Source organism: Indicator indicator, chromosome 39 (genome assembly GCF_027791375.1).
Source record: "Indicator indicator isolate 239-I01 chromosome 39, UM_Iind_1.1, whole genome shotgun sequence".
In the NCBI taxonomy this organism is placed as follows: Eukaryota; Metazoa; Chordata; class Aves; order Piciformes; family Indicatoridae; genus Indicator; species Indicator indicator.
Genome location: NC_072048.1, coordinates 1,203,362 through 1,229,443, shown reverse-complemented (window position 1 = coordinate 1,229,443; position 26,082 = coordinate 1,203,362). Strand labels below are relative to the sequence as shown.

General features: G+C 65.6%; 4 protein-coding genes across 4 annotated transcripts; 2 read left to right on the top strand and 2 right to left on the bottom strand.

The window, feature by feature from the left end:
* The first annotated feature begins 478 nt into the window (after positions 1 to 478).
* Positions 479 to 2,711, top strand: PNMT (phenylethanolamine N-methyltransferase). The gene is made up of 3 exons (XM_054396882.1): positions 479 to 632; positions 1,231 to 1,438; positions 2,276 to 2,711. Exons 1-3 carry the CDS (start codon positions 479 to 481, stop codon positions 2,709 to 2,711), a joined length of 798 nt encoding a protein of 265 aa, XP_054252857.1.
* Positions 2,712 to 4,091: 1,380 nt separating this feature from the next.
* PGAP3 (post-GPI attachment to proteins phospholipase 3) lies at positions 4,092 to 8,081 on the bottom strand. The gene is given in 10 exon segments (XM_054396871.1): positions 4,092 to 4,155; positions 4,805 to 5,009; positions 5,115 to 5,251; positions 5,340 to 5,401; positions 5,534 to 5,596; positions 6,895 to 7,047; positions 7,123 to 7,220; positions 7,614 to 7,731; positions 7,769 to 7,864; positions 7,866 to 8,081. Coding segments are annotated over 10 exon segments (1,212 nt in total).
* Positions 8,082 to 9,541: 1,460 nt separating this feature from the next.
* Positions 9,542 to 20,076, top strand: ERBB2 (erb-b2 receptor tyrosine kinase 2). The gene is made up of 27 exons (XM_054396837.1): positions 9,542 to 9,614; positions 12,192 to 12,343; positions 12,430 to 12,616; positions 13,016 to 13,153; positions 13,258 to 13,326; positions 13,897 to 14,009; positions 14,089 to 14,230; positions 14,426 to 14,542; positions 14,677 to 14,803; positions 14,893 to 14,966; positions 15,072 to 15,162; positions 15,271 to 15,470; positions 15,568 to 15,700; positions 15,801 to 15,891; positions 15,982 to 16,142; positions 16,227 to 16,274; positions 16,498 to 16,636; positions 17,169 to 17,291; positions 17,379 to 17,477; positions 17,555 to 17,740; positions 17,820 to 17,975; positions 18,061 to 18,136; positions 18,229 to 18,375; positions 18,482 to 18,579; positions 19,005 to 19,175; positions 19,372 to 19,645; positions 19,739 to 20,076. Exons 1-27 carry the CDS (start codon positions 9,542 to 9,544, stop codon positions 20,074 to 20,076), a joined length of 3,723 nt encoding a protein of 1,240 aa, XP_054252812.1.
* Positions 20,077 to 21,349: 1,273 nt separating this feature from the next.
* MIEN1 (migration and invasion enhancer 1) lies at positions 21,350 to 25,008 on the bottom strand. Its single transcript, XM_054396802.1, has 5 exons — positions 24,781 to 25,008; positions 23,588 to 23,745; positions 22,855 to 22,952; positions 22,367 to 22,443; positions 21,350 to 21,946 (listed from the first exon to the last, which is right to left on the bottom strand). The coding sequence occupies exons 1-5, from the start codon at positions 25,006 to 25,008 to the stop codon at positions 21,863 to 21,865; spliced, it is 645 nt and encodes a 214-aa protein (XP_054252777.1). The 3' UTR covers positions 21,350 to 21,862.
* Positions 25,009 to 26,082: the final 1,074 nt, after the last annotated feature.

The window sequence follows — 26,082 nt, the reverse complement described above, 5'->3', positions numbered from 1 at the left end:
TCCTCTCCCCATTTCAATCCCTTCCCGTCCCAATCCCCATCTCAATCCTCATCCCATTCCCTTCCCATCCCATCCCATGGGACACTCCTGAGCATCCCCACGGCTGGGGCAGGCCATGGAGGGGACTCACAGCTCGATGTGTGAGGAGAGGGTAGCAAAATCCTTCAGGACACTGGGACTGGATCCCCAATTCCTGGATCCTTCCCCTGCTCCCTGCCAGCTGGGAGAGGGCAGCCGAGTGCCTCTCGCCCAGCACCGGGGCCGCATCCAGCAGCGCTGGCACCCAGCCACATCCCCCAGCCCCGGGGCGCTGGCACTAACCTGGTTAGCCAGGATGGATGGGCAGCATCCCCCCCGCGCCAGGCAGGGCCATCGCTCATCGTGGGGCCCCCTCCTCTCCCCCCGCTTAAAGCCAGCTGAGGATATAAGGCAGGTTTTGGGGGGTGGGCGGCCAGCGGCAGCCGCGCAGCCCCTCGCCATGAGCCGCCTGGCAGCGCTGCGGGAGGGCTACGAACGCTTCGACCCCGCCGCATACCTGCACAACAACTACCTGCCCCCCCGCGCAGACTTCTCCTCCGAGGACTTCGTGGTGCCCTGGAAGCTGCGATGCTTGGCTGAGACCTTTGCCAGCGGTGAGGGGCCCGCGGGGAAGACCCTTCCCTCCCCCCCCAAAGAGTCTTTGCAGTGGGATGGGGAAACTGAGGCACAAGCAGGGAGAGCAGCTCAGCACCCACCCTGCCTGCTGCCCGTTCCCAGCCCTTCCCCATCCCAATCCCCAGTCCCATTCCCATCCTCTCATCTTTCCAACCCCTTCCCCGTCCCACTCCAAAGTCCCAATCCCATCTGCTCCCCATTCTAAACCCTTCCCAGACCCATCCCCAGTCCCATCCTCTTCCTATTCCAAACATTTCCCAGCCCCATCCCAGGCCCCAGTCCATTCCCATCCTTCCTGATTCTCATCCCACTTCCCAATCCCATTCCCATTCTCTCCCCATTCCAGCCCTTCCCATCCCAGTCCCCAGTCCTAATCCCATCCTTTCCCCTTTCCGAGCTCTATCCCAGTCCCCAGTCCGATTCCAATCCTCTCCCCTTTCCAAGCCCTTCCCAATCCCCATCCCATGGCTGCTCCCACTCTGATCCTCTTCCCATGCTGGTTTTCCCCCTCCCCAGGCTCAGTGTGGGACCCCCCACCCCCCTCCCGCCCCCTTACGTCCTGCTCCCCCTCCTCAGGGGAGATCCACGGCCGCACGCTGCTGGACGTGGGCTCAGGTCCCACCATCTACCAACTGCTGAGCGCCTGCGACCACTTCGAGGAGATTGTGGCCACAGACTACCTGGCGGTGAACCGGGAGGAGCTGCGGCGCTGGGCACGGGGCGAGCCTGGCACCTTCGACTGGAGCCCTTTCATCCGGCACGTCTGCAAGATCGAGGGGCGCGGGTAGGGGACACGGCAGGACATGGAGGGGGGGGACACGGAGGGAAGTGGGGTGGGGGCACGACGGGACATGGAGGGGGGGACACGGAGGGAAGTGGGGTGGGGGCACGACAGGACATGGGGCATGTAGGGACACGGGGAGCACACAGAGGGACACGGGGAGGGACACGGTGGAACATGGGGGCCACACAGAGGGACGCGGGGGGGCACAGAGGGACACGGGGGGCATGTGGGGACATGGGGGGCACACAGAGGGACACGGGGGGGGGACAGAGAGGGATACGGGGGGGACACGGTGGGACATGGGAGGGACACGGAGGAGGACACAGGTGGTGGTTGGGGCTGGGCTGGTCCCTGCAGGAGCTTGTCCCCACGTCCTGTGGGATCACAGCCCCCTTTTCCCCAGGGATGCAGGGCTGCTCCCCGTGGTGTTGCGTCCCCCACGGCTCGTGGGATCACAGCCACACGTCCTCGTGGGTGCTGGGCTGAGCCCTGCAGGAGTTTGCCCCTAAATCCCATGGGATCATAGCTACAAATCCTTGTGGGTGCTGGGCTGAGCCCTGCAGGAGCTTGTCCCAAATCCCGTGAAACCCTAGCCCAATGTCCCTGCGGGTGCTGGGTTGATCCTCGCAGGATCCCAGCCCTGTGTCCCTGCAGACGCTGGGTTGATCCCCGCAGGATCCCAGCCCTGTGTCCCTGCAGATGTTTTGTCACTCCCTATGGGATCCCATCCCCGTTGCCCCCCAGTTTCCCACCCCCACATCCCCCGCGGGTGCCAGGCTGATGCCCGCGGTCTGTGTGGGGTGATCCTGCCCCGCGCTGACCCCCAGCTGCCCGCAGGGAGCCCTGGCAGGAGAAGCAGCGGCGGCTGCGGGCGCGGCTGAGGCGCATCCTGCCCATCGACGTGCACCAGCCGCATCCCCTGGGATCTCCTCTGTGCCCGCCGGCCGATGCCCTGCTCTCTGCCTTCTGCCTGGAAGCCGTCAGCCCCGACCACGCCGCCTTCACCCGCGCCTTGGCACACGTGGGCACGCTGCTGCGCCCGGGGGGGCACCTGCTGCTGCTGGGGGCACTGGGGGAGTCTTTCTACCTGGCGGGGGCCGCTCGGCTGCCCGTGGTGCCGCTGGCAGAGGACGACGTCCGAGCCGCCCTGGCCGATGCCAGCTTTGCCCTCCGCGATTTCCGCTCCTACGCCATGCCCCCCGCGCTCCGCACCGGCGTCGATGACGTCGATGGAGTCTTCTTCGTCCATGCCCAAAAACCGCTGGAGGCTTGAGGGACCCCGGCCCCGAATCTGGCCCCGAATCCGCCCCCCGAATCCCCAACCCTGCATTTGGAGCCCCCTCGCTGTTCCGGCCCCGCTGCCCCCCCAGTAAAGCCCAAGCTGCACCACCCAGCCTGGCATCGCCGAGGGCAGACGGGGGTGGCCCTGGGGAGGGAGCACCCAGAGACTGGGGGGGGAGGATGGGGAAGGGGACAGAGGGGAAGCTGCACTGTGGAGGTATTAGGGGGGGGTGTCAGGACAAGGAGAGGATTTGGGGGTCCATAGAGGGGTTTGGGGCACACTGAGCAGGTTTTGGGGCACATCAAGGGGGCACAGTGAGGGGATTTGGGGTACCAAGGGGCTTTGGGGAACAACAAGAGGGTGGTTGGGACACATTGAGATGGCTCAGGGCACACTAGGGGGAAGTTGGGGTCCATTGAGGGGATTTGGGGCACATCAAGGGGGGTTGGAGCACACTGGGCAGTTTTGGGGGCACATCAGGGGGGTCTGGCAGCATGTTGAGGGGATTTGGGGTGCACCAAGGAGATTTGGAGCACACTGAGGGGAGTTTGGGGAACACTGAGGGGGGTACAGGACAGAGGGGGGCACCACAGGGTGACAACAACTGGAATGGGGCACACTGGGAGACGGGGGGGGGGGGGGGGCAGGGATGGTATGGCAGAGCAGACACAGGGTAGGGGCACTGTGGGCAGCGTTATGGGGGGCACAGGGTGCCAGTGGGGCAGGGATGGGGCACAGGGGGTGAGAGCCAGACACGGTGTAGATTGAACTCAGCTTTATTCACCCCACAACACACTCGGGGGGAGAGGGAGGGGCTGCATCCCCAGGTTCGGGGGGGGGGCACAGCCCCTCTGGCACAGGTGGGGGCCACCCCCCACAACCCCAAGGCACCACTCCAGCCCCACACATTCCACCCCCACCCCTGCCAAAGCCAGCCAGCAGCCAGCAGGTCTGAGTGAGACACCCCCCCAAAGCACACAGCCCCCTCCCCAACCCCCCCAAAGCACACAGCCCCCTCCCCACCTCCCCCAGCCACTCAAACTCCCCCCACGTGAGCCCCACAGGCTCCAGCAGCCACCTCGTGGCTACTGCAGGCTTCACAGCTCCCAGTTCAGCACTGGGGGGTACTGGGAGGGGGGAGGTTCAGCTGCACTGAGCCCCCTGTGCAACCAGCCCCCACCCCAGGGAGAGGAGATGGGGGGCAAAGAGTGGAGGGAGGGAGGGTGCAGGGAGAAAGAAACCTCAGAAGGCAACTGGGGGAAGGAGCTCATGGCTGGGGGGGAGGGGTCTGGGGGTTCACTTGGCACAGGGCAGGGCAGGACCCCAGAGGGGGGCAGGCAAGGGGCTGTGCTCCCCCCCCCCCCCGCAGCTCTAGTCCACTTTGAAGAGGTCAGAGTTGGCCTTCAGGAGGTAGAGGCTGTCGTCCATCAGGAAACTGGGGGGCAGAGGTGGGAGTTGGGGGGGGTCCCATGGCCTTGGGGGGACCCCCTCCCCTCTGGCTATCAGTGCTAGGTGGGGAGGTGAGGGATTGGGGGAGCCCCAAACATCTCCCCCTCCTCAAACACAGCCAGGCCCCAGGGCTCTGGGGAGCAGCAGTGGGGTCCCTCCCAGCACCCCACAGGCAAGAAGGGGGTCCCCAGCCCCCCAGTTTCAAGGGGGAGGGGCACTACGGATCCCATGGGCAAAAGAGAGGCTCCAGCATCCCATGGGAAACAGGAGGGCACGGAGCATCCCCAGGGACCAAAGTAGGGGTGGTCTTAGCACCCCAATTTCAACAGTGGGGGCAGGAGTTGGGGTACCCAAAATGAGTCCCAGCACCCCACAGGAAAGAGAGGAGCCCCCAGAAACCCCAGGGTCAAGGGAGGGGCACCCAGCACCCCAAGCCTGTACCAGGAGGAGGGCACCCAGCACCCTGTGGGTACCAGAGGGGGGCAGAGAGCATCTCAGGGACCAAAGTGGGCACATTGTAACTGCAAGAGGAGTGGCACCCAGCACCCAGAGCCTGTACCAGGAGGAGGGCATCCAGCAGGCAAGTCTGGGGTGCCCAGCACCCTTATTTTAAGAGGAAATGGGTGGTCACTGACCTGTAGAAGAGGACATTGAGGGGGATGGTGCCAATGTGCCAGAGGGCATGGGCATCCAGCACCCAGAAGAGGGGGGGGAAGTCGAGGAGCTCCAGCAGTGCCAGGGCCTGCAGCAGCAGCACCACTGCTGCACACTTCCAGACGTGGGGCAGGCGTGGGCGGTTCTGCAGGCACCAGCGCAGCCACCACGCCAGGTTCAGCAGCCCTGGGGGCAAAGGGAGTGGCTGGAGGGGGGACAGGGAGAGGGCAGCACCCACCTGTGGGCACAGCCATCCCCCTCTCCAAGCACCCAGCCTGCTGCCAGGCTCACCGATGCCAGCGTTGGCTGCCATGTTGTAGCCGTAGTCGAAGCGGACCAGGGTCAGGTAGGAGATGTGGCAAGCGAGGAAGAGGAGGAGGAAGGCCCTGAAGATGCTGATTAAGGCTGGTCGCTGCAGCCCCAGAGTCCTGGAGGGGTGAGGGAGAGGAGGAGGAGGGTGAGGAGGGTGAGGGGGCAGGCAGCAGAGGGGTGCCCAGGGCCCTGCCCTGCCCTCACCTGACGCAGCAGAGGTACACAGAGTGCAGCACCACGGCCGAAGCACAGAAGTAGTCCAGCTTCTGAGGGGGAGGGGTTGGGGGGTGGGGGCTGCCTGAGCCACGCTGCCAGCACCCCCACACCCCCCCGTGGGGCTCAGCAGTGGCAGCTCAGGGCACAGAAGGTGCCCAAGGCCAGCCCTGGGGGGTGCTCACCTCTGTCACAGCTGTGTCCCGAGTGTGGAAGACGGTGGACCAGAACCAGGCGTTCAAGGAGACCTGGGGGAGAGGGAAGGGGGCAGGCTGGGTGGCAGCCCCCACCCTGAAGTGCCAGCTGGGCACTGGGTCGTGGTACCCCTCTCAGCAGCTTGTTGGACTTGGGAAGATGAGGGAAGGAAAGGAGGAGGGAGGAAAAGAGGGGCAAGGGAGGGGAACAGGGGAGGAAAAGGAGGGGAATGGGGGAGGAAAAGGAGGGGATCACGGGAGGAAAAGGAGGGCAGCAGGGAAGGAAAAGGAGGGGAACGGGGGAGGAAAGGAAGGGAACAGGGGAGGAAAAGGAGGGGAACAGGGGAGGAAAGGAAGGGAACAGGGGAGGAAAGGAGGGAACAGGGGGGAAAGGAGGGGAACAGGGGAGGAAAGGAAGGGAACAGGGGAGGAAAGGAGGGGAACAGGGGAGGAAAGGAAGGGAACAGGGAAAGAAAAGGAGGGGAACAGGGAAGGAAAAGGAGGGGAACAGGGAAGGAAAAGGAGGGGAACAGGGAAGGAAAGGAAGGGAACAGGGGAGGAAAGGAGGGGAACAGGGGAGGAAAAGGAGGGGATCACGGGAGGAAAAGGAGGGGAACAGGGGAGGAAAGGAAGGGAACAGGGGAGGAAAGGAAGGGAACAGGGAGGAAAGGAAGGGAACAGGGGAGGAAAGGAGGGGAACAGGGCAGGAAAAGGAGGGGAACAGGGAAGGAAAAGGAGGGGAACAGGGAAGGAAAGGAAGGGAACAGGGGAGGAAAGGAGGGGAACAGGGGAGGAAAAGGAGAGGGAACACGGGAGGAAAAGGAGGGGAACAGGGGAGGAAAGGAAGGGAACAGGGGAGGAAAGGAAGGGAACAGGGGAGGAAAGGAGGGGGAACAGGGGAGGAAAGGAGGGGAACAGGGGAGGAAAAGGAGGGGATCACGGGAGGAAAAGGAGGGGAACGGGAGGAACAGGGAGGGAAAAGGAGGGAACAGGACGGAACGGGGAGAACAGAGGAGGAAAAGGAAAAGGAAGGGAAAAGGAAGGGATAAGGAGAAGAGAGAGACAAGGAGAAGGAAGGGACAAGGAGAAGCAGGGATAAGGAGAAGCAGGGATAAGGAGAAGCAGGGATAAGGAGAAGGAAGGGACAAGGAGAAGGAAGGGACAAGGAGAAGGAAGGGACAAGGAGAAGGAAGGGACAAGGAGAAGGAAGGGATAAGGAGAAGGAAGGGACAAGGAGAAGGAAGGGACAAGGAGAAGGAAGGGACAAGGAGAAGCAGGGATAAGGAGAAGGAAGGGACAAGGAGAAGCAGGGATAAGGAAGAGAGGGAACGGGGCAGGGCGCTGAGGCTCACCCAGGCGAAGGCGACACAGGTGGGGTACATGGGGGAGGCCGGGGGGACAGCGGCTTTGTAGCGCAGCAGCATGACGAAGCTGGCCAGGCCGTTAAGGAAGGAGGCAAAGGCTGAGGCCGGCTCCTGGAAGCAGAGGAAGCGCCAGAAGGGCCACTGCGGGGACAAGGGTAGCGTCAGGGGACGGAAGGACCTAACCCCCCCTCACCCCCCAGCCCTCCCGGAGCTGACCTTGCCGTGGAACTGGGGCACTCTGTGGCCCCCCTGCAGGTAGAGTCGCACCGTGCGCCACATGCAGTCGTACTTGCAGTCGTCTCTGCAGCTCCAGCCTGCAGCAGGGGGCAGCAGCGGTGGGAGGGGGCTTGCCCTGACCGCTGAGTGACACCCCCCCCTCCGCCCCAGTCCCACCCAGTATGGACCATCAGGTCAGGTCAGACCATGATGGGCGCTCGGAGTGCCAGGATCCAGCTCAGGTGGGTGGCCCTGGGTGGGTGGCTGGGGGACCACCATGCACCCAGACTTTCCTCCCAGTGCTACGGCCCAGCAGCCTCCAGTACAGCCCAGTGATTCCCAGCATGGCCCAGCAGAGGACAGCAGCTTTCCCAGCAAATTCCATTGGTCCCCAGTACGGCTTAGTGGCACCCTAGAATGGCCCAGCACAGCCCAGTGCCTCACTACACCACCCAGTACCTCCCTGCACGACCCCATTACAGCCCAACGGCCCTGAGCATGGCCCAGTGCCCCCCAGTACAGAACCAGCAGGGCCCAGTGCCTCCCAGTACAGCCCAGCACCCCCTAGCCTAGCCGCAGGCGGCCCCAGTGCCTCCCAGCCCGGCACCGCTGCGTCCAGCCCAGTGCCTCCCAGTCCGGTGCCCGCCAGGCGCGGAGGCGGGGCCCTTGGGAGGGGCGTGCGCCTATTGGGGGAGGGACATGCAGGCAACGGAGGCGTGGCCCGGCACGACAGCCAATGGGCTTGGGGCAGGGGCGGTACCTGTCAGGCCCATGTAGAGCGGTTGGCGGGCGCGGAAGTGCTTCAGCGCCGCCCCCGAGCAGTTCTGCCGCTCGCAGCGGCTCAGGCACTCGCGGTACAGCGGCTCCCGGTCCCCTTGCGAGCCCCGGGCTGGGACCGGCGCCGCTGCTGCTCCGAGCAGCAGCAGCAGCGCGGTCCGCGCCGCGCCGCCGGCCGCCATCGCCGCCCGGCCCGGCCTCGGCCCGCCCCTTCCGGCCCGCCCCTTCCGGCCCGCCCCGGAACCGGGGCGGCGCGAGGCATCATGGGATATACCGCCCCCCGCCCGCCGCGGGGATGCTGGGATACAGTCCCCCGGACGCGGTGCTCATGGGATATATCCCCCGACAGTGCGCAGCGTGGCCCGAGGAGCTGCCGGGCCCCGGGCGGGGGCGTGTGGGGACCCCGACGGCCCGTGGAGCTCGGGGCCAAAGCAGTGCCCGGTAGCAGCACGCCCCGATGTGCCTCCGCCCCGGGGTGGGCTGTGCAAGCCTCAGCCATGCGGGACCGCGGTTGGGGGACTGTGGGACGAGGACCCCGAGGTGGCTGCCGTCTTGTCTTAGGGTGATGGTTGACAAGCTGGCGTCCCGTTCTCATCGCCTCCGGGCATATGAGGGTCCTGGCTTCCCCAAAAACTTGGGTCTCCTTCTTCAGCCCAACCGGCTCCCCTATGGTGGGGGTTGCAGGTGGCCATGGTGGCTGTCTGGGAGCACAGGATGAGGTGGCACATGGGGACGTGGCAAGAGAGCCAGCTCGGTGCAGGGATCCCATCCTGGCCCTGCAGTATGGCTGCTCCTGGCCATGGTGCCCCAACCTGCTTGGCTGGGGGGCATCCAGGTGGGGCTGGGAGTGTCTGGAGGTCCCTGTGGTGGGTTGTGATGCTTGCAGGGGACCCCCTGTCCCAGTCTCCACTCTGCATCCAAGGCAGTAGATGAAGGTGCCTAGGGTGGGAGGACAATCACCAGTCCTGGGTGACCTCACTGGGGCCTCATCAAATGCTTCCAGGCTGTCCCCATACCCCAGGGCTGTCCCCTAGAACTGACTCTCGATGCCCAGACCTGTCCCCCCCACACCCCCTGTCCCCAGACCCAGGACTAGCAATATCATCCCAGATCCTGCACTGGAGATAGTCACAGCCCAGAGGGACATGAGAAGGGCAGGGACGGGGCTCGTCCCCTCTATTCCAAGTGACCCCGCAGTGCAGCCCCGGGACCCCGGGACAGAGGAGCATCGGGACCGGGCTGGGGAGCGCCGGGGACATGCAGCCAGCACATTCCCGGTGCAGCAACAGGAGGCCGGGACAGCGAAGTACCGAGACCGGGCTGGGGATACCCGGGCCGGGGTGCAACCGGTGCAACCCCAAGTCCGCAGCGGGCATGGGTGTCCCGATGCTCCCGGTGGATGGCGAAGGGTCGGGTTTGACGGGAGCGCGCAGGGTCGGTGGGAACACGCAACAAGAGGCGTGGGGATTTGAGGTGGGGGGAGGCGGTTTGTGTGCGGCGCGCCCTCGCCCGCGGCCGGGGCCGGGAGCGCGGCGCGGCCCCGCGAGGCGGAGCCCGGGAGCGGCGGGAGGCGGCGGCTCCGCACCGCAAACTTTCCCGGAGCGACCGGCGGGACCATGGGCCGCGGCCCGCGCTGAGCACCATGATCCCGGCCGGACCCTGCCTCTGCGCCGGGCTCCTGCTTGCCGCCTTCTGCCCCCCAGCCGCCGCCGAAGGTGGGTCCGACCAGACCGAGACCGGGGGACACCGGGAACCGAGGGAGACGGGTGGGGGGGAAAGGACACAAACACACACACGGGACCGGGAGGACACCGGGCCGCGGGAGCGTCCTTTCGGCGGCGGCAGGACGTTGCACAAAGTTTTGCACGGGAGCGACCGGCACCGGGGGCCACCGGGAGGACGCGGGCGGGGGGGGGGAGAGCACCGGGCTGCAGGGTCCAGCGTACTTGGGGGCTGCTCGGTGGAAAGCGAGTGGACCGTCCGTTTGTCCCTCCGTCCCCCTTCCCCCCTGCTAGTCTCTCCCCGGTGCTCCTCCGGTGCTCCCCCGGTTCTCCTCGCCGCAGGCAGCGCGTCCCCGGTGTCCTCCTGCACCGCGATCGCCCCTGTGGGGCTGGGGGCCAAACTAGGAGGCGCTGGTCCGGACTGGGCTGCTTTGCCCGCTGCGCCCCGTCCTACCCGGGGCGGGTCGAGCCCCGTCCCCGCTGCCCCGGGAGGAGTTCGGGGGAACCGGTACCGCCCCGAACTGGGACACCCCCTCGCCCCCCCCCCTCCCCTGTGGCTGCAGCCGCTCCCAGAGCCCCGGTAACGTCCGGGGAAGCGGGGACGGGAGGTGACCCCCGAACTTGCCGGGATTCCACTTCCGAGGAAGTGTTGGGGAGCAGGGCAGGGAGCGGTGCCCCACGGAGCGCTGGGTGGGTGGGTGGGTGCGTCCCCGTCGCTCCCATCCACATTCTCGACGTGCCGCACCCTGCCCAGCCCGGGAGACCAACCGGGGAGGGAGCAGGAGCAGCCCGGGCAGGAGCCCTGCCAGTCCCGACGCTTCGGTGGGGCTGGAAGGGAGTGGGGACATCAAGGGACAGGGCTGGTAGACCCCCCCCCAAGATGGGCATGAGTAGCCCCAGAAGTGTGCAGCAGGATTTGACCCCATTGCCTCCTGGTGCAGAGATGTGGGGGGTCACCGGGTGCCCTCCACTCGTGGCACCCCACAGCTCGCTCTGCTCAGAGGGTCTGTGCCAGGAGAGTGCCTGGCTGCAGGCTGGTGTCTCCCCACAGCCCTAAAGCCATGCCCGGGGCTGGAGCCATGTGCTGGCTGAAGGGGAGGTCCAGCAGCCCCAGGTCGGGAGCGCTGGAGCCAGGGCTGCCCCAGGGGCATGCAGCTGGTGGGCTTTGGCGATCCATGGTGGCACTACCTGCCGGAGTGAGCCGGGACGGATCACTGCCTGCCCTTCCCGGTGCCCAGCTGGGGACCCGGAGGAGCAGGCAGAGCCGAAGCCCATGGCACAGAGCTGGGATCCCACCAGAATCTGGCCCTGCTGATGCCACTTGCCCGTCCTGCTGCCCTTCGCCCTGGGAAAGCCTGTGGCATCCTCTGCCCGCGCTGCAGGGCATCTGAGGGCAAACCTTGAGCTTTGTCTGCCCGCAGCCATGGCACAGTTCCCTCCTGAGGGGACGCCCCCCCACTGTACAGCTGAGGCCACCGAGGTGGGGTGAGAGCTGAACCCCAGATTTCAGAAGTTTCCCCCTGCCTGGCCATGACCAGGGTGGTCTCCCTGGCTCTGCGGCCCGGAGGAGGTGGCTGCCAGCCTCGTCCCCTGGCCATGAGGCCGTGCAGGCAGCTGCCAGCACCAGGGGCTGTCACTCAGCCCTGCACAGCCGGCAGCCCCCTGCAGCCAAGGACTGCGACACCAACCCCCTGCCCCGGGCAGAGGGCATGGCACGGCCGCTCAGCCCCCGTGTGCCTCCATGCCCCCTGCCCTGTGCCCAGGGGCTGGTGGCAGCTGGGGGCTGGTGGCATTGGGGTCAGCTCTGGAGCTGTGTTGTGCTGGTGGCAAAGTCAACGCCGGAGCCAGGCTGGTGTGCTGGGGGGGAGGCTCGTCCCGGTGCGGCGGCAGGGTGCCGGGGGCCGCGGGCGCGCCGGGGCTGGGCCGTGCCCGCCAGCCCTGCGTCACCGCTGCTCCCCAAACACGCCCGACCTGAAAAGGCAGTTCCAGCCCGGAGCGGGCGGCCGGGGGCACCGTGCCACCCATGCCCGTGACTCACCTGCCCGGCCCGGAGCCCCGGGCGGGCTCCAGCGCCCCACCGCTTCCCGTCCCCCCCTGCACCCCCTCGCCCACCCGAACGCCCCAGGGATGGTGCCCTCGGCCAGCAGCCCCCCTCGGGACGGGGCCGGCCGGGCCCTGGCAGCCATCGTCTTGCAACAATCGGAGCTTGTCTGGCCGCGGCCCCCCCGCCGGCGTGGGCAGCGCATTCCTGCCCCCGGCCCCCGCTCCGGCCCCCGGCACTGCACGGCCGAGCCGGGTGGGTCCCAGATTGGCTCCCGTCGTCCGCTGTGGGCACGGGAGTGACATCAGCCCCCGGCTGTGCCCCGTGCGGGGTGCCCGGGGCTCGGTGCCAAGGCGGGAGCCGCCGTGCCGGCAGCGGCGATGCAGGAAGCTCATCGGAAGCTGTTGGGAGCAGCCCCGCGGATAAAACGGCCACCGCCGGACCCTCCGCCTCTCTTGCTCGGTTTGCTGCGGGGACGAGGACAGGTTGGGGACCCTCTCTGAGCTTCCCCCCAACTCTGTCCCCCACAGTCTGCACGGGGACCGACATGAAGCTGCTGCATCCCTCCAGCCCCGAGAGCCACTACGAGACCCTGAGGCATCTCTACCAGGGCTGCCAGGTGGTGCAGGGCAACCTGGAGCTCACCTACCTGCCCCCTGACGCTGACACCTCCTTCCTCAAGGTGTGCAGGGTTGGGGGAAGGACACCTCGAGAGGGGCAGCCTGAGGGTCTGGGCTGGTCCCTCACCCCTGCCCACCCCCTCCCCAGGACATCAAGGAGGTGCAAGGCTATGTGCTGATCGCGGAGAACCAAGTGAGGCAGCTGGAGCTGCAGAACCTGCGCATCATCCGCGGCACGCAGCTCTTCCAGGAGCGCTATGCCCTGGCCGTCGTGGGCAACGCTAGCCCCGATGGCACCACAGGGCTGCGCCAGCTGGGCATGCGGCACCTCACAGGTCAGGGACCCACTCCCCGGGGTGGTCGCTCCTGACATGGGGGTGGCTTAGGGCTGTGCGTTGCTGCTTAACGGAGCTGGGAGCTGCTGGGCCCTGCCTGGGGTGGGGACACGGAGTTGCTGGCTCTGCCTAGTAGCTGCCTGAGGCTGCTGGTCCCCAGTAGTCCCTGCCTGGAACTGTTGGTCCCCAGAAGCCCTGTCTGGAGCTGTTGGTCCCCAGTAGTCCCTACCTGGAGCTGCTGGTCCCCAGTAGCCCCTGCATGGAACTTTATGTCCTTGCCTGGGGCTGGGCACGGGGGCTCCAGGTCCCTCCTCATGTCTGGGAGTCCCGAGGGGACTTCGGAACCTCCCCTCATCCCTATGCTGACCCCCCCTCACCTCTCCACCTTTCCCCACGCAGAGATCCTGAAGGGGGGAGTGCGCATTGAGAGGAACCCCCAGCTCTGCTTCCAGGAAACCATCCTCTGGTCTGACATCTTCCACCGCTACAACGAGCTCCGTGCCCACGTCCAGGTGGAGAGCACCCGCAGCCGCAGCTGTGAGCACCCCAACCCTGCCCGGGGTGGGGGAAGGCCAAGGGGTGTCTTGGGGGCTTTCCATCCCCCCATGGCATTGCCCACTCACGGGTTCCCCCCGGCACAGGTCCCGACTGCTGGGCGCTGTGTGCTGAGGGGCACTGCTGGGGTGAGGAGCCACAGGACTGCCAGACCTGTGAGTATGGGGCCCACAGCCAGCTCTGCTCCCCACTTGGGGACCCCCAAACCTGCTGCCCCACAGGCCCCTCCAAAATCCCTGGGTATCTCCCCTCCCTTTCTGTATCCCTGTCCCGCTGTCCCCTGTTTGCCACCTAAAAGCACCTGGCTGCTCCTCTTGCTCCCCTCCCAGCACCCTAGAATCCCTGCCCTGGTCACCTCCTGCTTGTCCCTCCAGATCCCTTCTGCTTTTGACCTCTGCTTGGCACCCAAACCCCTGCCCCAGACATCCCTAAAATCCCTGCCCTGGGTGGCCTATTCTCACACCCCCAAATCCCTGCTTTGGGGTTTCCCACTTGCCCCCACAAATCCCTGCCCCACTGCCCCCACTTGGCACCCTAATCCCCATCCTAGGGATCCCTTCGCCAAATCCCTGCCCTACTGCCCCCACTTGGCACCCTAATCCCCATCCCAGGGACTCCTCCCAGCTCCTTACCCTGGGAACCCACTTACCCCCCAGCTTCTCATCCTGGGGACCCCCACAATCCCGTCCCCACTGTGTCCCTATCTTCACCCCCTCCCCGGACAGTGACCAACAGCATCTGCCACGGCTGCCCACGCTGCAAGGGCAAGAAGCCCACGGACTGCTGCCACGAGCAGTGTGCCGCTGGCTGCACGGGCCCCAAGCACTCCGACTGCCTGGTGAGCACCGGGAGGGGGCACCAGGGACCCGGGGGAGGTCCTACCAGGGTCTCACACAGGTTGTGTCCCTCCCCCCAAGGCGTGCCTGAACTTCAACCGGAGCGGGATCTGCGAGCTGCACTGCCCCCCCCTCGTCATCTACAACTCAGACACCTTCGAGTCGGTGCCCAACCGCGACGGGCGCTACACATTCGGTGCCAGCTGCGTCAGCCAGTGCCCCTGTGGGTACCACACCGCCGGAGGGGGCTGCTTGGGCTGGGCCTGTGAGCAGCCTGGGCTGGTGGGAGGTGTCCCTGCCCATGGCAGGGGGGTGGAACCGGCTGAGCTTGAAGGTCCCTTCCAACCCAAACCGTTTGGTGCTATGGTGAGGAGCTACCCACGGCACTGACCTCCCTCTTTGCCCACCCCCTCCCCAGACAACTACCTTGCGACAGAGGTGGGGTCCTGCACCCTGGTGTGTCCCCAGAACAGCCAGGAGGTGACCGTCAACAACGTCCAGAAGTGTGAGAAGTGCAGCAAGCCCTGCCCAGAGGGTGAGCAGCTCCCCACAGGCACCTTGCTCAGTGGGGCTGGCTGTGCCTTGGGGGTGTCAGTGGGTTTGCGGAGGGAGTTGGGGGGGGTCCCAGCAGAGCACTCCAAGCCCTGCTGTGCTCCTCCCACCCCCCAGTTTGCTATGGGCTGGGAGTGGATTTTCTCAAGGGCGTCCGCGCCGTGAACGCCTCCAACATCCAGCACTTCAGTGGCTGCACCAAGATCTTCGGCAGCTTGGCCTTCCTGCCAGAGACCTTTGAGGGGTAGGTGCCCTCTGCCCCCACCCTACAGCCACTGCCACCCCTACCAAGAACCCTTCCCCCCACCTCAACCTCCCTCCCACCTCTGGCAGGGACCCTAACACCACCACCCCACCCCTGGACCCCAAACTGCTGCGGATCTTCGAGAGCCTGGAGGAGCTGACAGGTGAGAGCCAGGGGAGTGGGGAGCTTGGGGGGTGGGGGGACGATGACTCAGATGCAGGGCTGGGGGTGGGCACAGGGTGGTCACACAGCCCTTGGCTCCCCACAGGCTTCCTCTACATCGCTGCTTGGCCACCTGACCTGCAGGACCTGGGGGTCTTCCAAAACCTGCGTGTGATCCGCGGCCGAGTGCTGCACAAGTGAGCAGGGATGGGGGGGGGGGGAGGGGACACGGTGGGAGGGGACACGGGGTGGGGGGGATGGGTGGGGGTGGGGTCCACGCTGCTGACCTGGCACTGTCTTGGCAGCGGTGCCTACTCCCTGACGCTGCGGGACCTGGCGGTGCGGGCACTGGGGCTCCGTGCCCTGCAGGAGATCAGCAGTGGGATGGTCCTGGTGCACCACAACCCCCAGCTCTGCTTCCTCCAGAAGGTGCCATGGGGCAGCATCTTTCGCCACCCTCGCCAGCGACTCTTCCAGGCCCACAACAAACCCCCTGAGCTGTGTGGTAAGCAGGCAGCCACGGCAGATGGGGCTGGGGGGATGAGGGTGGGGGGGAGCTGAAGGACCCTCAGCCCTCATTGCTCCCTTCCCACCCCCTGCAGAGAGCGAGGGGCTGGTTTGCTTCCACCTCTGTGCCCAGGGGCACTGCTGGGGGCCTGGCCCCACCCAGTGCGTGGCCTGCGAGCGGTTCCTGCGTGGCCAGGAGTGTGTGGCCTCCTGCAACCTCCTGGATGGGTGAGCAGCAAGCCCTGGGTGGGCAGAACCCTGCCCCCCACCCACTGTGGGGAGGGTCCAGCGCCCTGCACTCACCCAAGGCCTCCCTTTGCCCCCTCAGAGCCATCCGGGAGCATGCCAACGGCACACGGTGCCTGCCCTGCCACCCCGAGTGCCAGCCCCAGAATGGCACCGAGACCTGCTTCGGATCGGTGAGGATGGGGAGGGCATGGGGGGCGTAGGGGTAAAGGGGGTGCCCACAGATGCCAGGCTGTCTCACACAGCCCCTCCCCACCCCACAGGAGGCAGACCAGTGCGTGGCTTGTGCCCACTACAAGGACGCGCAGCAGTGTGTGCGGCGCTGCCCCAGCGGGGTGAAGGCTGATGCCTCCTTCGTGCCCGTCTGGAAGTACCCAGATGAAGATGGCATCTGCCAGCTCTGCCCCACCAACTGCACCCATTCGTGAGTCAGGGAGTGGGGGGAAGCTCTGGGTGGGTGCAGGCAGGGAGTTGCTGACCAGGCAGCTGCTGCACGTTGTGCCCCCAGGTGCACCATCCGGGATGAGGACGGCTGCCCAGTGGACCAGAAGCCAAGGTAGGAGCTTAGGTACCCTGTGCCACCCTGGGGCTCCTCCAGCTGGGCCCTCTTCCCACCTCATCCAACCTGCAGGTGTTGAAGGCCAGGTTGGATGAGATCTTGAGCCACCAAGTCCAGCTGAGAGGTGTCCCTGCCCCGTGGCAGGGAGTTTGGAGTAGCTGAGCTCTCAGGTGCCTTCTATGTCACCACCTCCCCCACGCTGTCCCCTCCTGTGCCACAGCCAGGTGACCTCCATCATTGCTGGCGTGGTTGGGGCTCTGCTGGTCGTGGTCCTGCTGCTCATCACCGTCGTCTGTGTCAAGCGCCGGCGGCAGCAGGAGCGGAAGCACACCATGAGGCGCCTGCTGCAGGAGACTGAGGTGGGCACACTGGCACCTGCCACCCTCCCAGGGCTCGGGGGGACACAGGACAGACCCCCTTTACCCCCACTGCCAGGCAGGTGCCAAGAGACTGACCCTTCTCACCCAGTTCTCCTATGGAGACAGACTGAGAGAGTTGGGGTTGTGCAGTCTGGAGAGGAGAAGGCTCTGAGGAGACCTTCTGGTGGCCTTCCAGGATCTGCAGGGGGCTACAGGAAAGCTGGGGAGGGACTTTTGAGGGTGTCAGGGAGGGACAGGACTGGGGGGATGGAGCAAAACTAGAAATGGGGAGATTCAGATTGGATGTCAGGAAGAAGTTCTTCCCCATGAGGGTGGTGAGAGACTGGCACAGGTTGCCCAGGGAGGTGGTGGAAGCCTCATCCCTGGAGGTTTTTGCAGCCAGGCTGGATGTGGCTCTGAGCAACCTGCTGTGGTGTGAGGTGTCCCTGCCCATGGCAGGGGGGTGGAACTGGCTGATCCTTGAGCTCCCTTTCAGCCCTGACCATTCTGTGATCCTATCTGTGCCCTGCAGCTGGTGGAGCCACTGACACCCAGCGGAGCCCTCCCTAACCAAGCCCAGATGAGGATCCTCAAGGAGACAGAGCTCAAGAAAGTGAAGGTCCTGGGCTCCGGTGCTTTCGGCACCGTCTATAAGGTGAGGGGCAGCTGGGTGCCACCAGAGGGCTGGGGCACCAGAATGCTCCCTGCTCTGCACCCCCTCCCTCACCTTCCCCCTCCCCAGGGCATCTGGATCCCCGATGGGGAGAGCGTGAAGATCCCAGTGGCCATCAAAGTGCTGCGGGAGAACACATCGCCCAAAGCCAACAAGGAGATCCTGGACGTGAGTGTGCCAGCGGTGCCAGGGGGCCAGGAGGCAGCCCCTTGCATGCCTTGACCACCCTCCAACCTTGCCCACAGGAGGCCTACGTGATGGCAGGGGTGGGCAGCCCCTACGTGTCCAGGCTGCTGGGCATCTGCCTGACCTCCACGGTGCAGCTGGTGACGCAGCTGATGCCCTACGGCTGCCTGCTGGACTATGTGCGGGAGAACAAGGACCACATCGGCTCCCAGGACCTGCTCAACTGGTGTGTGCAGATCGCCAAGGTAGGGCAGGAGGGGTGGCACCCGGGCTGGGGACAGCCCTGGAGCCTCTGGGGGACAAGCTGACAGGTACCACCCGCAGGGGATGAGCTACCTGGAGGAGGTGAGGTTGGTGCACCGGGACCTGGCGGCTCGCAACGTCCTGGTCAAGAGCCCAAACCACGTCAAGATCACCGACTTCGGGCTGGCACGGCTGCTGGACATCGATGAGACTGAGTACCACGCTGATGGGGGCAAGGTGGGGGCTTGGGGGAACAGTGCTGGGGACAGCCAGCACCACCCCCATGCACCATTCCCGCTCACACCTCTCTGCCCTGTGCCAGGTGCCCATCAAGTGGATGGCTCTGGAGTCTATCCTCCGCCGGCGCTTCACCCACCAGAGCGACGTTTGGAGCTATGGTAGGTTGAGGTGGGCACGTCCCTGGGCGCAGTGCTGGCTGGCCCAAGGTTTGGCTGAGCGCCACCCCCTCATGTGTGTCCCTCCCCTCCAGGTGTCACCGTGTGGGAGCTGATGACCTTTGGGGCCAAGCCCTACGACGGGATCCCGGCGCGGGAGATCCCTGACCTGCTGGAGAAGGGCGAGAGGCTGCCGCAGCCTCCCATCTGCACCATCGACGTCTACATGATCATGGTGAAATGTACGGGGGGGAAGGGGACAAGGACAATGGCCTGGGGACGAGGCGGGGGGGTGGTGCTGCCACCTCGGCCCTGACAGCTTCCCCCTCCCCCTTGCTTCTGCCCCAGGCTGGATGATCGACTCTGAGTGCCGGCCCAAGTTCCGGGAGCTGGTCACAGAGTTCTCTCGCATGGCCAGGGACCCCCAGCGCTTCGTGGTCATCCAGGTGGGTGGCTCCCCGTGGGTCACAGGAGCACAGGATGTTAGGGGGTGGAAGGGAGCTCCTGGGATCGAGTGGCAGGACCATAGAATGCAGCACAGGTCACACAGGAACGCATCCAGATGGGTCTTGAAGGTCTCCAGAGAAGGAGACTCCACAACCCCTCTGGGCAGCCTGCTCCAGTGCTCTGTGACCCTCCCAGTGAAGAAGTTCCTCCTCATGTTGAGGTGGAACCTCCTGTGCTGGAGTTTATCTCCGTTGCCTCTTGTCCTATCCCAGGGTGCAAGTGAGCAGAGCCTGGCCCCTGCCTCCTGACCCCCATCCCTCAGATATTGATAGACATTGATCAGATCCTCTCTCAGTCTTCTCCCTGGGTCCTGTGCCCAATGTGGGCACTGACCACTGCCCTCATTCCTTCCCCCTGCCCCCAGAACGACATGGTTGGGCTGCCCAGCTCCATGGACAGCACTTTCTATCGGGCACTGCTGGAGGAGGAGGACATGGAGGACCTGGTGGATGCTGAGGAGTACCTGGTCCCTCACCAGGGCTTCTTCAGCGCCGAGACATCCACCACCTACCGCAGCCGCATCTCCTCCACGCGGGTAGGTGGGATGGGGGGGATCCAGCTGGGAGCCTCCCCCTGCCTTGGCAGAGATGTGGAGTGACCTGGTGTTGGGTCAGGTCCATGCTGGGGGGGGTGTGTGTAAAGTCCTCTCCATGCTGCCTGGCTGCGGGCACTGGGGTAGGGTCCCTGGTGTGGGCTGCGAGTGCCCAGCTCTGTGCCCCTTCTACCCCCAGAGCACAGCAGAGACCCCGGTGGACGTGGAGGAGGGTGAGGGCTTGGCTGCCTTCCCCTTCCCCCCACAAGGCCTGGGGGAGGGGCCAGAGAGCCCTGTGCCAGAGGTGCCCGAGGGGGACAGCGTGGCCAAGGTGGCCCCGCAGAGCCCCTCGGGGCGGGAGCCCAGCACCCTGCCGCGGTACAGCGAGGACCCCACTGGGCCAGTGGCTGAGGAGAGCGAGGGCCTGGACCCTGAGGGCTTCACCACACCAGCAGCCCACCCCCCCATGCCAGGTAGGAGCCTGTGCAGCTTCCCTGGGGGCTGCCCAACTGTGCCAGCACCCAGGCTGGCTGTGGTGGTCCCCAACGTGTCCCTGCCCCCCGCAGAGTATGTGAACCAGGCCGGGGAGCAGTGCCCCTCACCCCGGCAGCCCTGCACGCCCCCATCCCCCCCGGACAAGCCCAAGGGGCACCAGGGCAAGAATGGGCTGATCAAGGAGGCCAAGCACCCCTGCCCAGGCTCCTTCACCCACGCCGTGGAGAACCCTGAGTACCTGGCACCCCCTGCCCCACCTGCCCCCTTCAGCCAGGCCTTTGACAACCCTTACTACTGGAACCAGGACTCCCTCAAGGCTGGCAGCCCCGAGGGTGGCCCTGGCACGACGCCCACGGCCGAGAACCCTGAGTACCTGGGGCTGGCTGGCCCTGAGGACGCCGTGGTGTAGGGCTGGGGGCCGTGGACAGACCCCCCCTCAACTTCGCCGAGGCAGCTCGGGGAGGGACAGTGAGTGGCCAGGCCGGAGGCTGTGCCCTCTGCCTGTGGTGCCAAGGGCTGACACCGGCCACGGAGGGCTGGGAGAGCCCAGGACACTGTGGGCCAGCAGCGTGGGAACAGACAGAGGTCACCCTCCGTGCCAGGTGGGCACCGGCAGGGGTGAGCCCCAAGCCAGGCTGAGCTGGATGGTGCAGACTGCCACCAGGAGGAGCTCAGCCTGGAGAAGGGCACCGTGAGGTCACCTCAAAGGCTGCTCAGCCACCTCTCCAGGGCTGTCCTGCTCTGGCTCATCCCATGGCCATCACCACCACTGCCACCCTCCTCCGCCGGTGCCAGCGCAGCGCCGGGACTCATGGACTTGCACTGAGAGCAGAGGGAGGCTGGGCTGTGCCCCAGCTCCTCCTGGAGCCTTCTGAAGCCCCCAGATGTATATTTGATAACTGTACATGGTTGGTTTTTTGATACTCCCTTGGTCTGTGTGTTTTCCTCCTCGGCATGGCCACAGGGCAGCCAGCTCTGGCCCCTGGGCACTGTCCTGGCCCCAACACCAGGACAAACTTGGTGGTTGTGAGGGTGACAGAGGCCTGGAGCAGGCTGCCCAGAGAGGTTGTGGAGTCTCCAGGTGTGGAGAGCTTCCCAACCCCAGCTGGATGTTGTGCTCCTGGGCAGGCTGCTGTGGGTGCCCTGCTGGAGCAGAGGGGTTGGACTGGGTGATCCCCAGAGGTCCCTTCCAACCCTCACCACGCTGGGACTCTGTGCCCTGGGGACAATCCTGCCCGTTCCCTCCTGGTCTCAGCTGTCAGCAGCAAAGGGCAGGACCCACTTTACCTGGAGGGTACAAGTCCTGCTCCCACCTAGCTGCCAACCAAGGGTAGGGCAGGCAGGAGCTGGGAGCTGACCTAACCCTGCTTTCACACCTCAGTGCCCCTGTGCCACCCCCTGCCCACGCTGGAGGGGCCACATTCTCCTGTGTCCTTTATTGAGTGCCAGGCTGCTGCTTTTACACACAGCACAGAATAAACAGGGGCCCCTCTGCCAGCTCAGCCACCTCATGGCCGGGGCAGAGGCAGGAGGTGGGGAAAGGAAGAGCTGAGAGCCTGAGACCAGGGCTGGCGGGGGACATTCGTGGCTGTTAAATCACCTCCTTGGCCGTGGGGACAGAGCTGGGCAGGGGTTCCCATGGCTGGCCCGGGGCAGCCAGTCCCTGCTGCCCACAGCCTGGGTTAAAGAGTGACAGGACAGGCTTTAATCATTAACAAACCACACTCAGCCTTACACCAAGTGGTTCTTCCAGAGCTTTGGAGCTGCAGAGTCCCCTCCACCACCCAGCCTGGCACCTCCAAGGGATGGGCAAAGCGTTCACAGATATTAGGGACACCCCCACCCCCCAAATCCTCAGGGGCTGAGGGAGGGGAGAACCTCTCCCTGTGCTGCTGGGCATGGGGGAGAGGCAAAGGCAGGCAGGGGGGTGCCCCGTGCCACAGCTACACCCCACAGCAGGTCAGGCACCCAAAGGGTTGGGTCACAACTGACCCCCACCCCAGCAGGGCCAGCCCAGTGAGACCAGTGGCACAGCTCTGCCCATCCCAGCTCTCACCCCCAGTGCCACGGTGGCATTCCCAGGGTGGCTCCTCACGCTCTGGCAGCCCCCCGACGTCCCTGGTCGTGCAGGAGGCTAATGGAGGCGGTGAGGAGCAAGGCTGGGGGGCACTGGCAGACCCCAGCTGGGCAGGGGGCTACAGAATGACGCAGGGGGGGCGGCTGTTGGTGATCTTCTCCAGGGGTTCTCCATTCCTGGCTCTGCGAATGGCTTCGATCAGCTGAGGAGACAGAGGGCAGGGGGTCATGCTCTGGGCCAGTCCCACTGCCAGGTGTGGAGCAGCTTGGAGGGGGGACAGAGGGACTGGGAGCGCTCAAGGACACGACCCAGGGAGGTCAGGCAGTGCCAAACCGTGGGCAGGCTGAGGCAGGAGCTCCAGGAGCTGCCCCTGCTCTTCCCACACAAGCAGCAGCTCAGGCTCACACCGAACCACAGCCAGGCCTGGAGCAGGTCCTAGCAGGGTGGATGGAAAAGGAAGACCCCAAGGGATCGTGAGGCTGCAGCAGAGCTTGGGCAGAGCTGCAGGGTGGTGAAATGGAGACACTGAGGGGCAAAAACAGCCAGAGAGGAGCTCACTGCAAAGCCCAACCTCCCCCTGGCCCCAGCCTGGCCGAGGTGAGGACCCCAGCTGGGTACTTACATCCTTCTCGTAGGGAAAGCCTCCGTTCTCCAGCTTGGAAAAGACCAACTGCCCATTGATCTCGATCTCAAAGGCACCTTCAAAGCAGACAGAGCTGAGCTGTGAGCTGTGCTCCTGCCCTGTGCAGTGCCACCAACCCTCACACCCAGTCTGCAGCCACCCCAAACCCTGGCACAAGCCAGAAACGCCATGGTAGCACCCCCAGAGCGTACCCTCAGCCTCAGTGGCAGGACCAGGCTGGCAGAGCACCCACAGAGAGCTTCCTGGGGGGGTCCTGCCCTGCTCCAGGCAGACCCCCAGGCTCTGGAGGCTCTGCACCCCAAAACCCCAGTGAGGGGCAGCTCCTGTGACCCACAAGTGGGGCACAACCTCCTTAGCCTCACTGCAGGGTTTCACCCAGCTGGCACCCAGCTCCGTGGGGGTGCAGTTTGGGGTCACCTCAACCCTGGCATGGCACTGGGCACGGCAGGGCCATCAGGGCCCCTCACCTGTGCCCCCCAGCCTGGACTCAATCTCGATGTCTGGGTACTCCTCCTTCACAGCACTTGCCAGCTCCTGGTAGGTGGCCTCGAAGCCGCAGGGCTCGCTGGGTGTGGGGAGAAGCAGTTGAGAGCTGCAGTGTGGGACCAGTACCCCTCGCCCAGGCACCCCACCCAACCCCACCCCAGACTAAGAAGACCCTCCCAGTATTCCACCTCCCCTGCTGCCACCTGTACCCCCATGTTCCCCACAACAACCCTCCCATCTTCTGCGCCCCCCAAATCTCCAGAACCCTGCATCAGTGACCCCTCCCCCAAACCCTCCTCTCCCTCTGCACCCCTGTTCCTCCTCACATGCCCCCAGCTCCCGCACCACCCAGCTCCTGCTCTCCTCAGCCCTCTAAGCCCTCTACACGCCCCCAGCCCCCCATTTCCCTATCACCCACCCACTCCTCATCACCCCAACTTCTCCCCCCTCTGCAGACCGCCGCCGCCGCAGCCTCCTCGCCCCTCCCTTCACCCTGCAAGCCCTCACCTACCTGAAATCCCTCCCTGCCCCACTTCCCCCAGTTCCTACTCCTGGCACCCCACTAATCCCCTTCCCCAGCCCCTTCGGTTCCCACACACGGCCGGAGGCCCCTCGCCCCCCCTCTCCCATTCATCCGGTTTGTCGCCGCCGCCGAGACCCCCCCCGCAGGCGGCGGAGCGGCAGCGGGAGCAGGAGGCCGGGCCCGGCGCTCACCAATATTCCACCACGATGTGGACCCTCCGCTCGGCCTCAGCTCCGGCCGCCACCACCTCGGCCCCACCGCTCATCGCCGCCGGTGCCGCCGCTCTGCCGCCGCTTCCGGGTGCGGCCATGTGACACAGCACTTCCGGCTGCGCTCCGGCTCTCGTCCGCTACGGGCAGGCTGCGCACTGCCATCTGCTGGTGGGAGGAGAGAATAGCAACGGGGCGGAAGGGGACCGGCAAAGACCCTCCCCTCATGGGGACCCCGTGAAGCCCGCACCGACCCCGTGCGGACCTACTGACCCCCATGGAACCTATATTGAACCCCGTAGGGGCCCCACTGATCCCCGTGGGGACCCCCGTGGGACAAGCGCCGACCCCCCGCAGAGGCTCTAGAGTCCCGTGAGGAACCCCCCAGACCCATGGCACGCTCACTGCCTCTCATGGGACCCCCACAACCTCCTCGTGGGAGTCCGATAGGACCAGACCCCAGGGGATCACCCACGGACCTATAAGACCCCCCACGGAGCTTTCAGCATCCTGCACAGGGATCCCCTGAACTCCCCATGAGGACTCCTCCAGGGAATCTGCAGCCTCATGGGACCCCAAGCACCCCACTGGGACACCCACAGCCCCTGTGGGGATACCCACAGCTCTTGTGGGGACACCCAGAGGGTACCCCACCCTCCGTCCCTACGGGACCTCTACAGATCCCTTAAAGGACGCCCATGCATCCCATCGGGACACCCCAAACCCACATTCCCCTCCATGGGATTCCTACCTCCCTCCAAAGCCCAGGTGACTCTGACACCTCCATGAGACCCCCCCCCGCTCCGAGACCCACCCCAAGGGTGGCTCCCCACTTCCCCCAGACTCTGTGCTGAGCCCATGGGACCTTCCCCACCCCATAGGGCCCTTCCAGCCCCCCAGCATGTGGGGTCCCACAACACAATCCCCCCCTCGACACCTGAGACCCCTGATGGGGGGAGATGGGGCTGGCTGGGACTCACCAAACCCCCCCCTCTGCAAGTTCCTGAGTCCCCCCAGCTCTGCCCCCAACTCCCACCTCGGCTGCTCCTGGGGTCACCCCAGTGCATTGTGGGAAACTCCCCATCACCACCGCGGGGTCCGGGACGCGGTTTTAGAGGGCGAGGGCAGAGGCTGGGACCATTCCGACTGGCCCAGGGCCAGGCTGGATGCCCCACGCTAGGGCCGAGGGGCTGGGGGGGGGCACCCTTGGGTGGCGCGGGGGGCCGGGAGCCGGGAGCCGGGCGGGCGGCCCGCAGGGGGATGATGTCAGGCGGGGGCGGGAGCTGGCGCAGGTAGATAAAGCCAAGGGAGAACAGGAATCCCCGGTCCGGCGGGAGGGTGGCAGGACTCGGCGGGCGCCCGCAGGTAGGAACGGGGCTGGGGGGGGGGGGGCCCTGCGCCATGGGGCCGTTGGCCCTCCCTGGATGTCAACCTCACCCCACCAGCATCACCCCAGCCCCTACACCCCCCCTCCCCAAGCTGTACCCCTGTCCCTTCCTTCCCACCTTCCTCCCAGCTCTTCCTCCTCCTCTGCCTCCCCGGCACAGCCTCGCTGCTTCCACAGCCTCAACGCCTGCAGCCCTGCAGCCCCCGGGGGCCTGGCAGCTCTGTCCCACTACCTCGGCACCCACCGGGACCCCTGCCCACAGATGGGGGTCCTGAGATCCTGTCTCATAGCTCTGGCAGCCCTGGCACCATGCCCCTTAACCCTGGTGGCCCTGGCAACCCTTGCCCTACAGCTCTGGTCACCCTGGGACTCTGTCCCATAACCCTGGTGGCCCTAGGAACCTGTCTCTTAACCCTGGTGGCCCCCAATCCCCTCTCCTCTAGAGTTCTGGTGGCCCTGGAACCTCACCCTAGACCCTCAACATCCCCCAGTCCCCCTGCCCCACAGTTCTGTTGGCCTTGGGACCCCATCCCTTAAACTTGGTGGCCCTGGCACCCCATCCCTTAAACCTGGTGACACTGGCACCCCATCCCTTAAACTTGGTGGCCTTGGGACCCCATCCCTTTAACTTGGTGACACTGGGACCCCATCCCTTAAACTTGGTGACACTGGCACCCCATCCCTTAAACTTGGTGGCCTTGGGACCCCATCCCTTAAACTTGGTGACACTGGGACCCCATCCCTTAAACTTGGTGACACTGGCACCCCATCCCTTTAACTTGGTGGCCTTGGGACCCCATCCCTTTAACTTGGTGACACTGCGACCCCATCCCTTAAACTTGGTGGCCCTGGGACCCCATCCCTTAAACTTGGTGGCCCTGGGACCCCATCCCTTAAACTTGGTGACACTGGCACCCCATCCCTTAAACTTGGTGGCACTGGCACCCCATCCCTTAAACCTGGTAGTCTTGGGACCTTGTCACCCAAACCTGGTGGCCCTGGCTGCCCTGCTCCAGAGCTCTGGTGCCCCTCGTCCCAGCTCTATACTTTTGACACCCTCCAGTCCCCCATCCCATTACCCTGGTGGCCC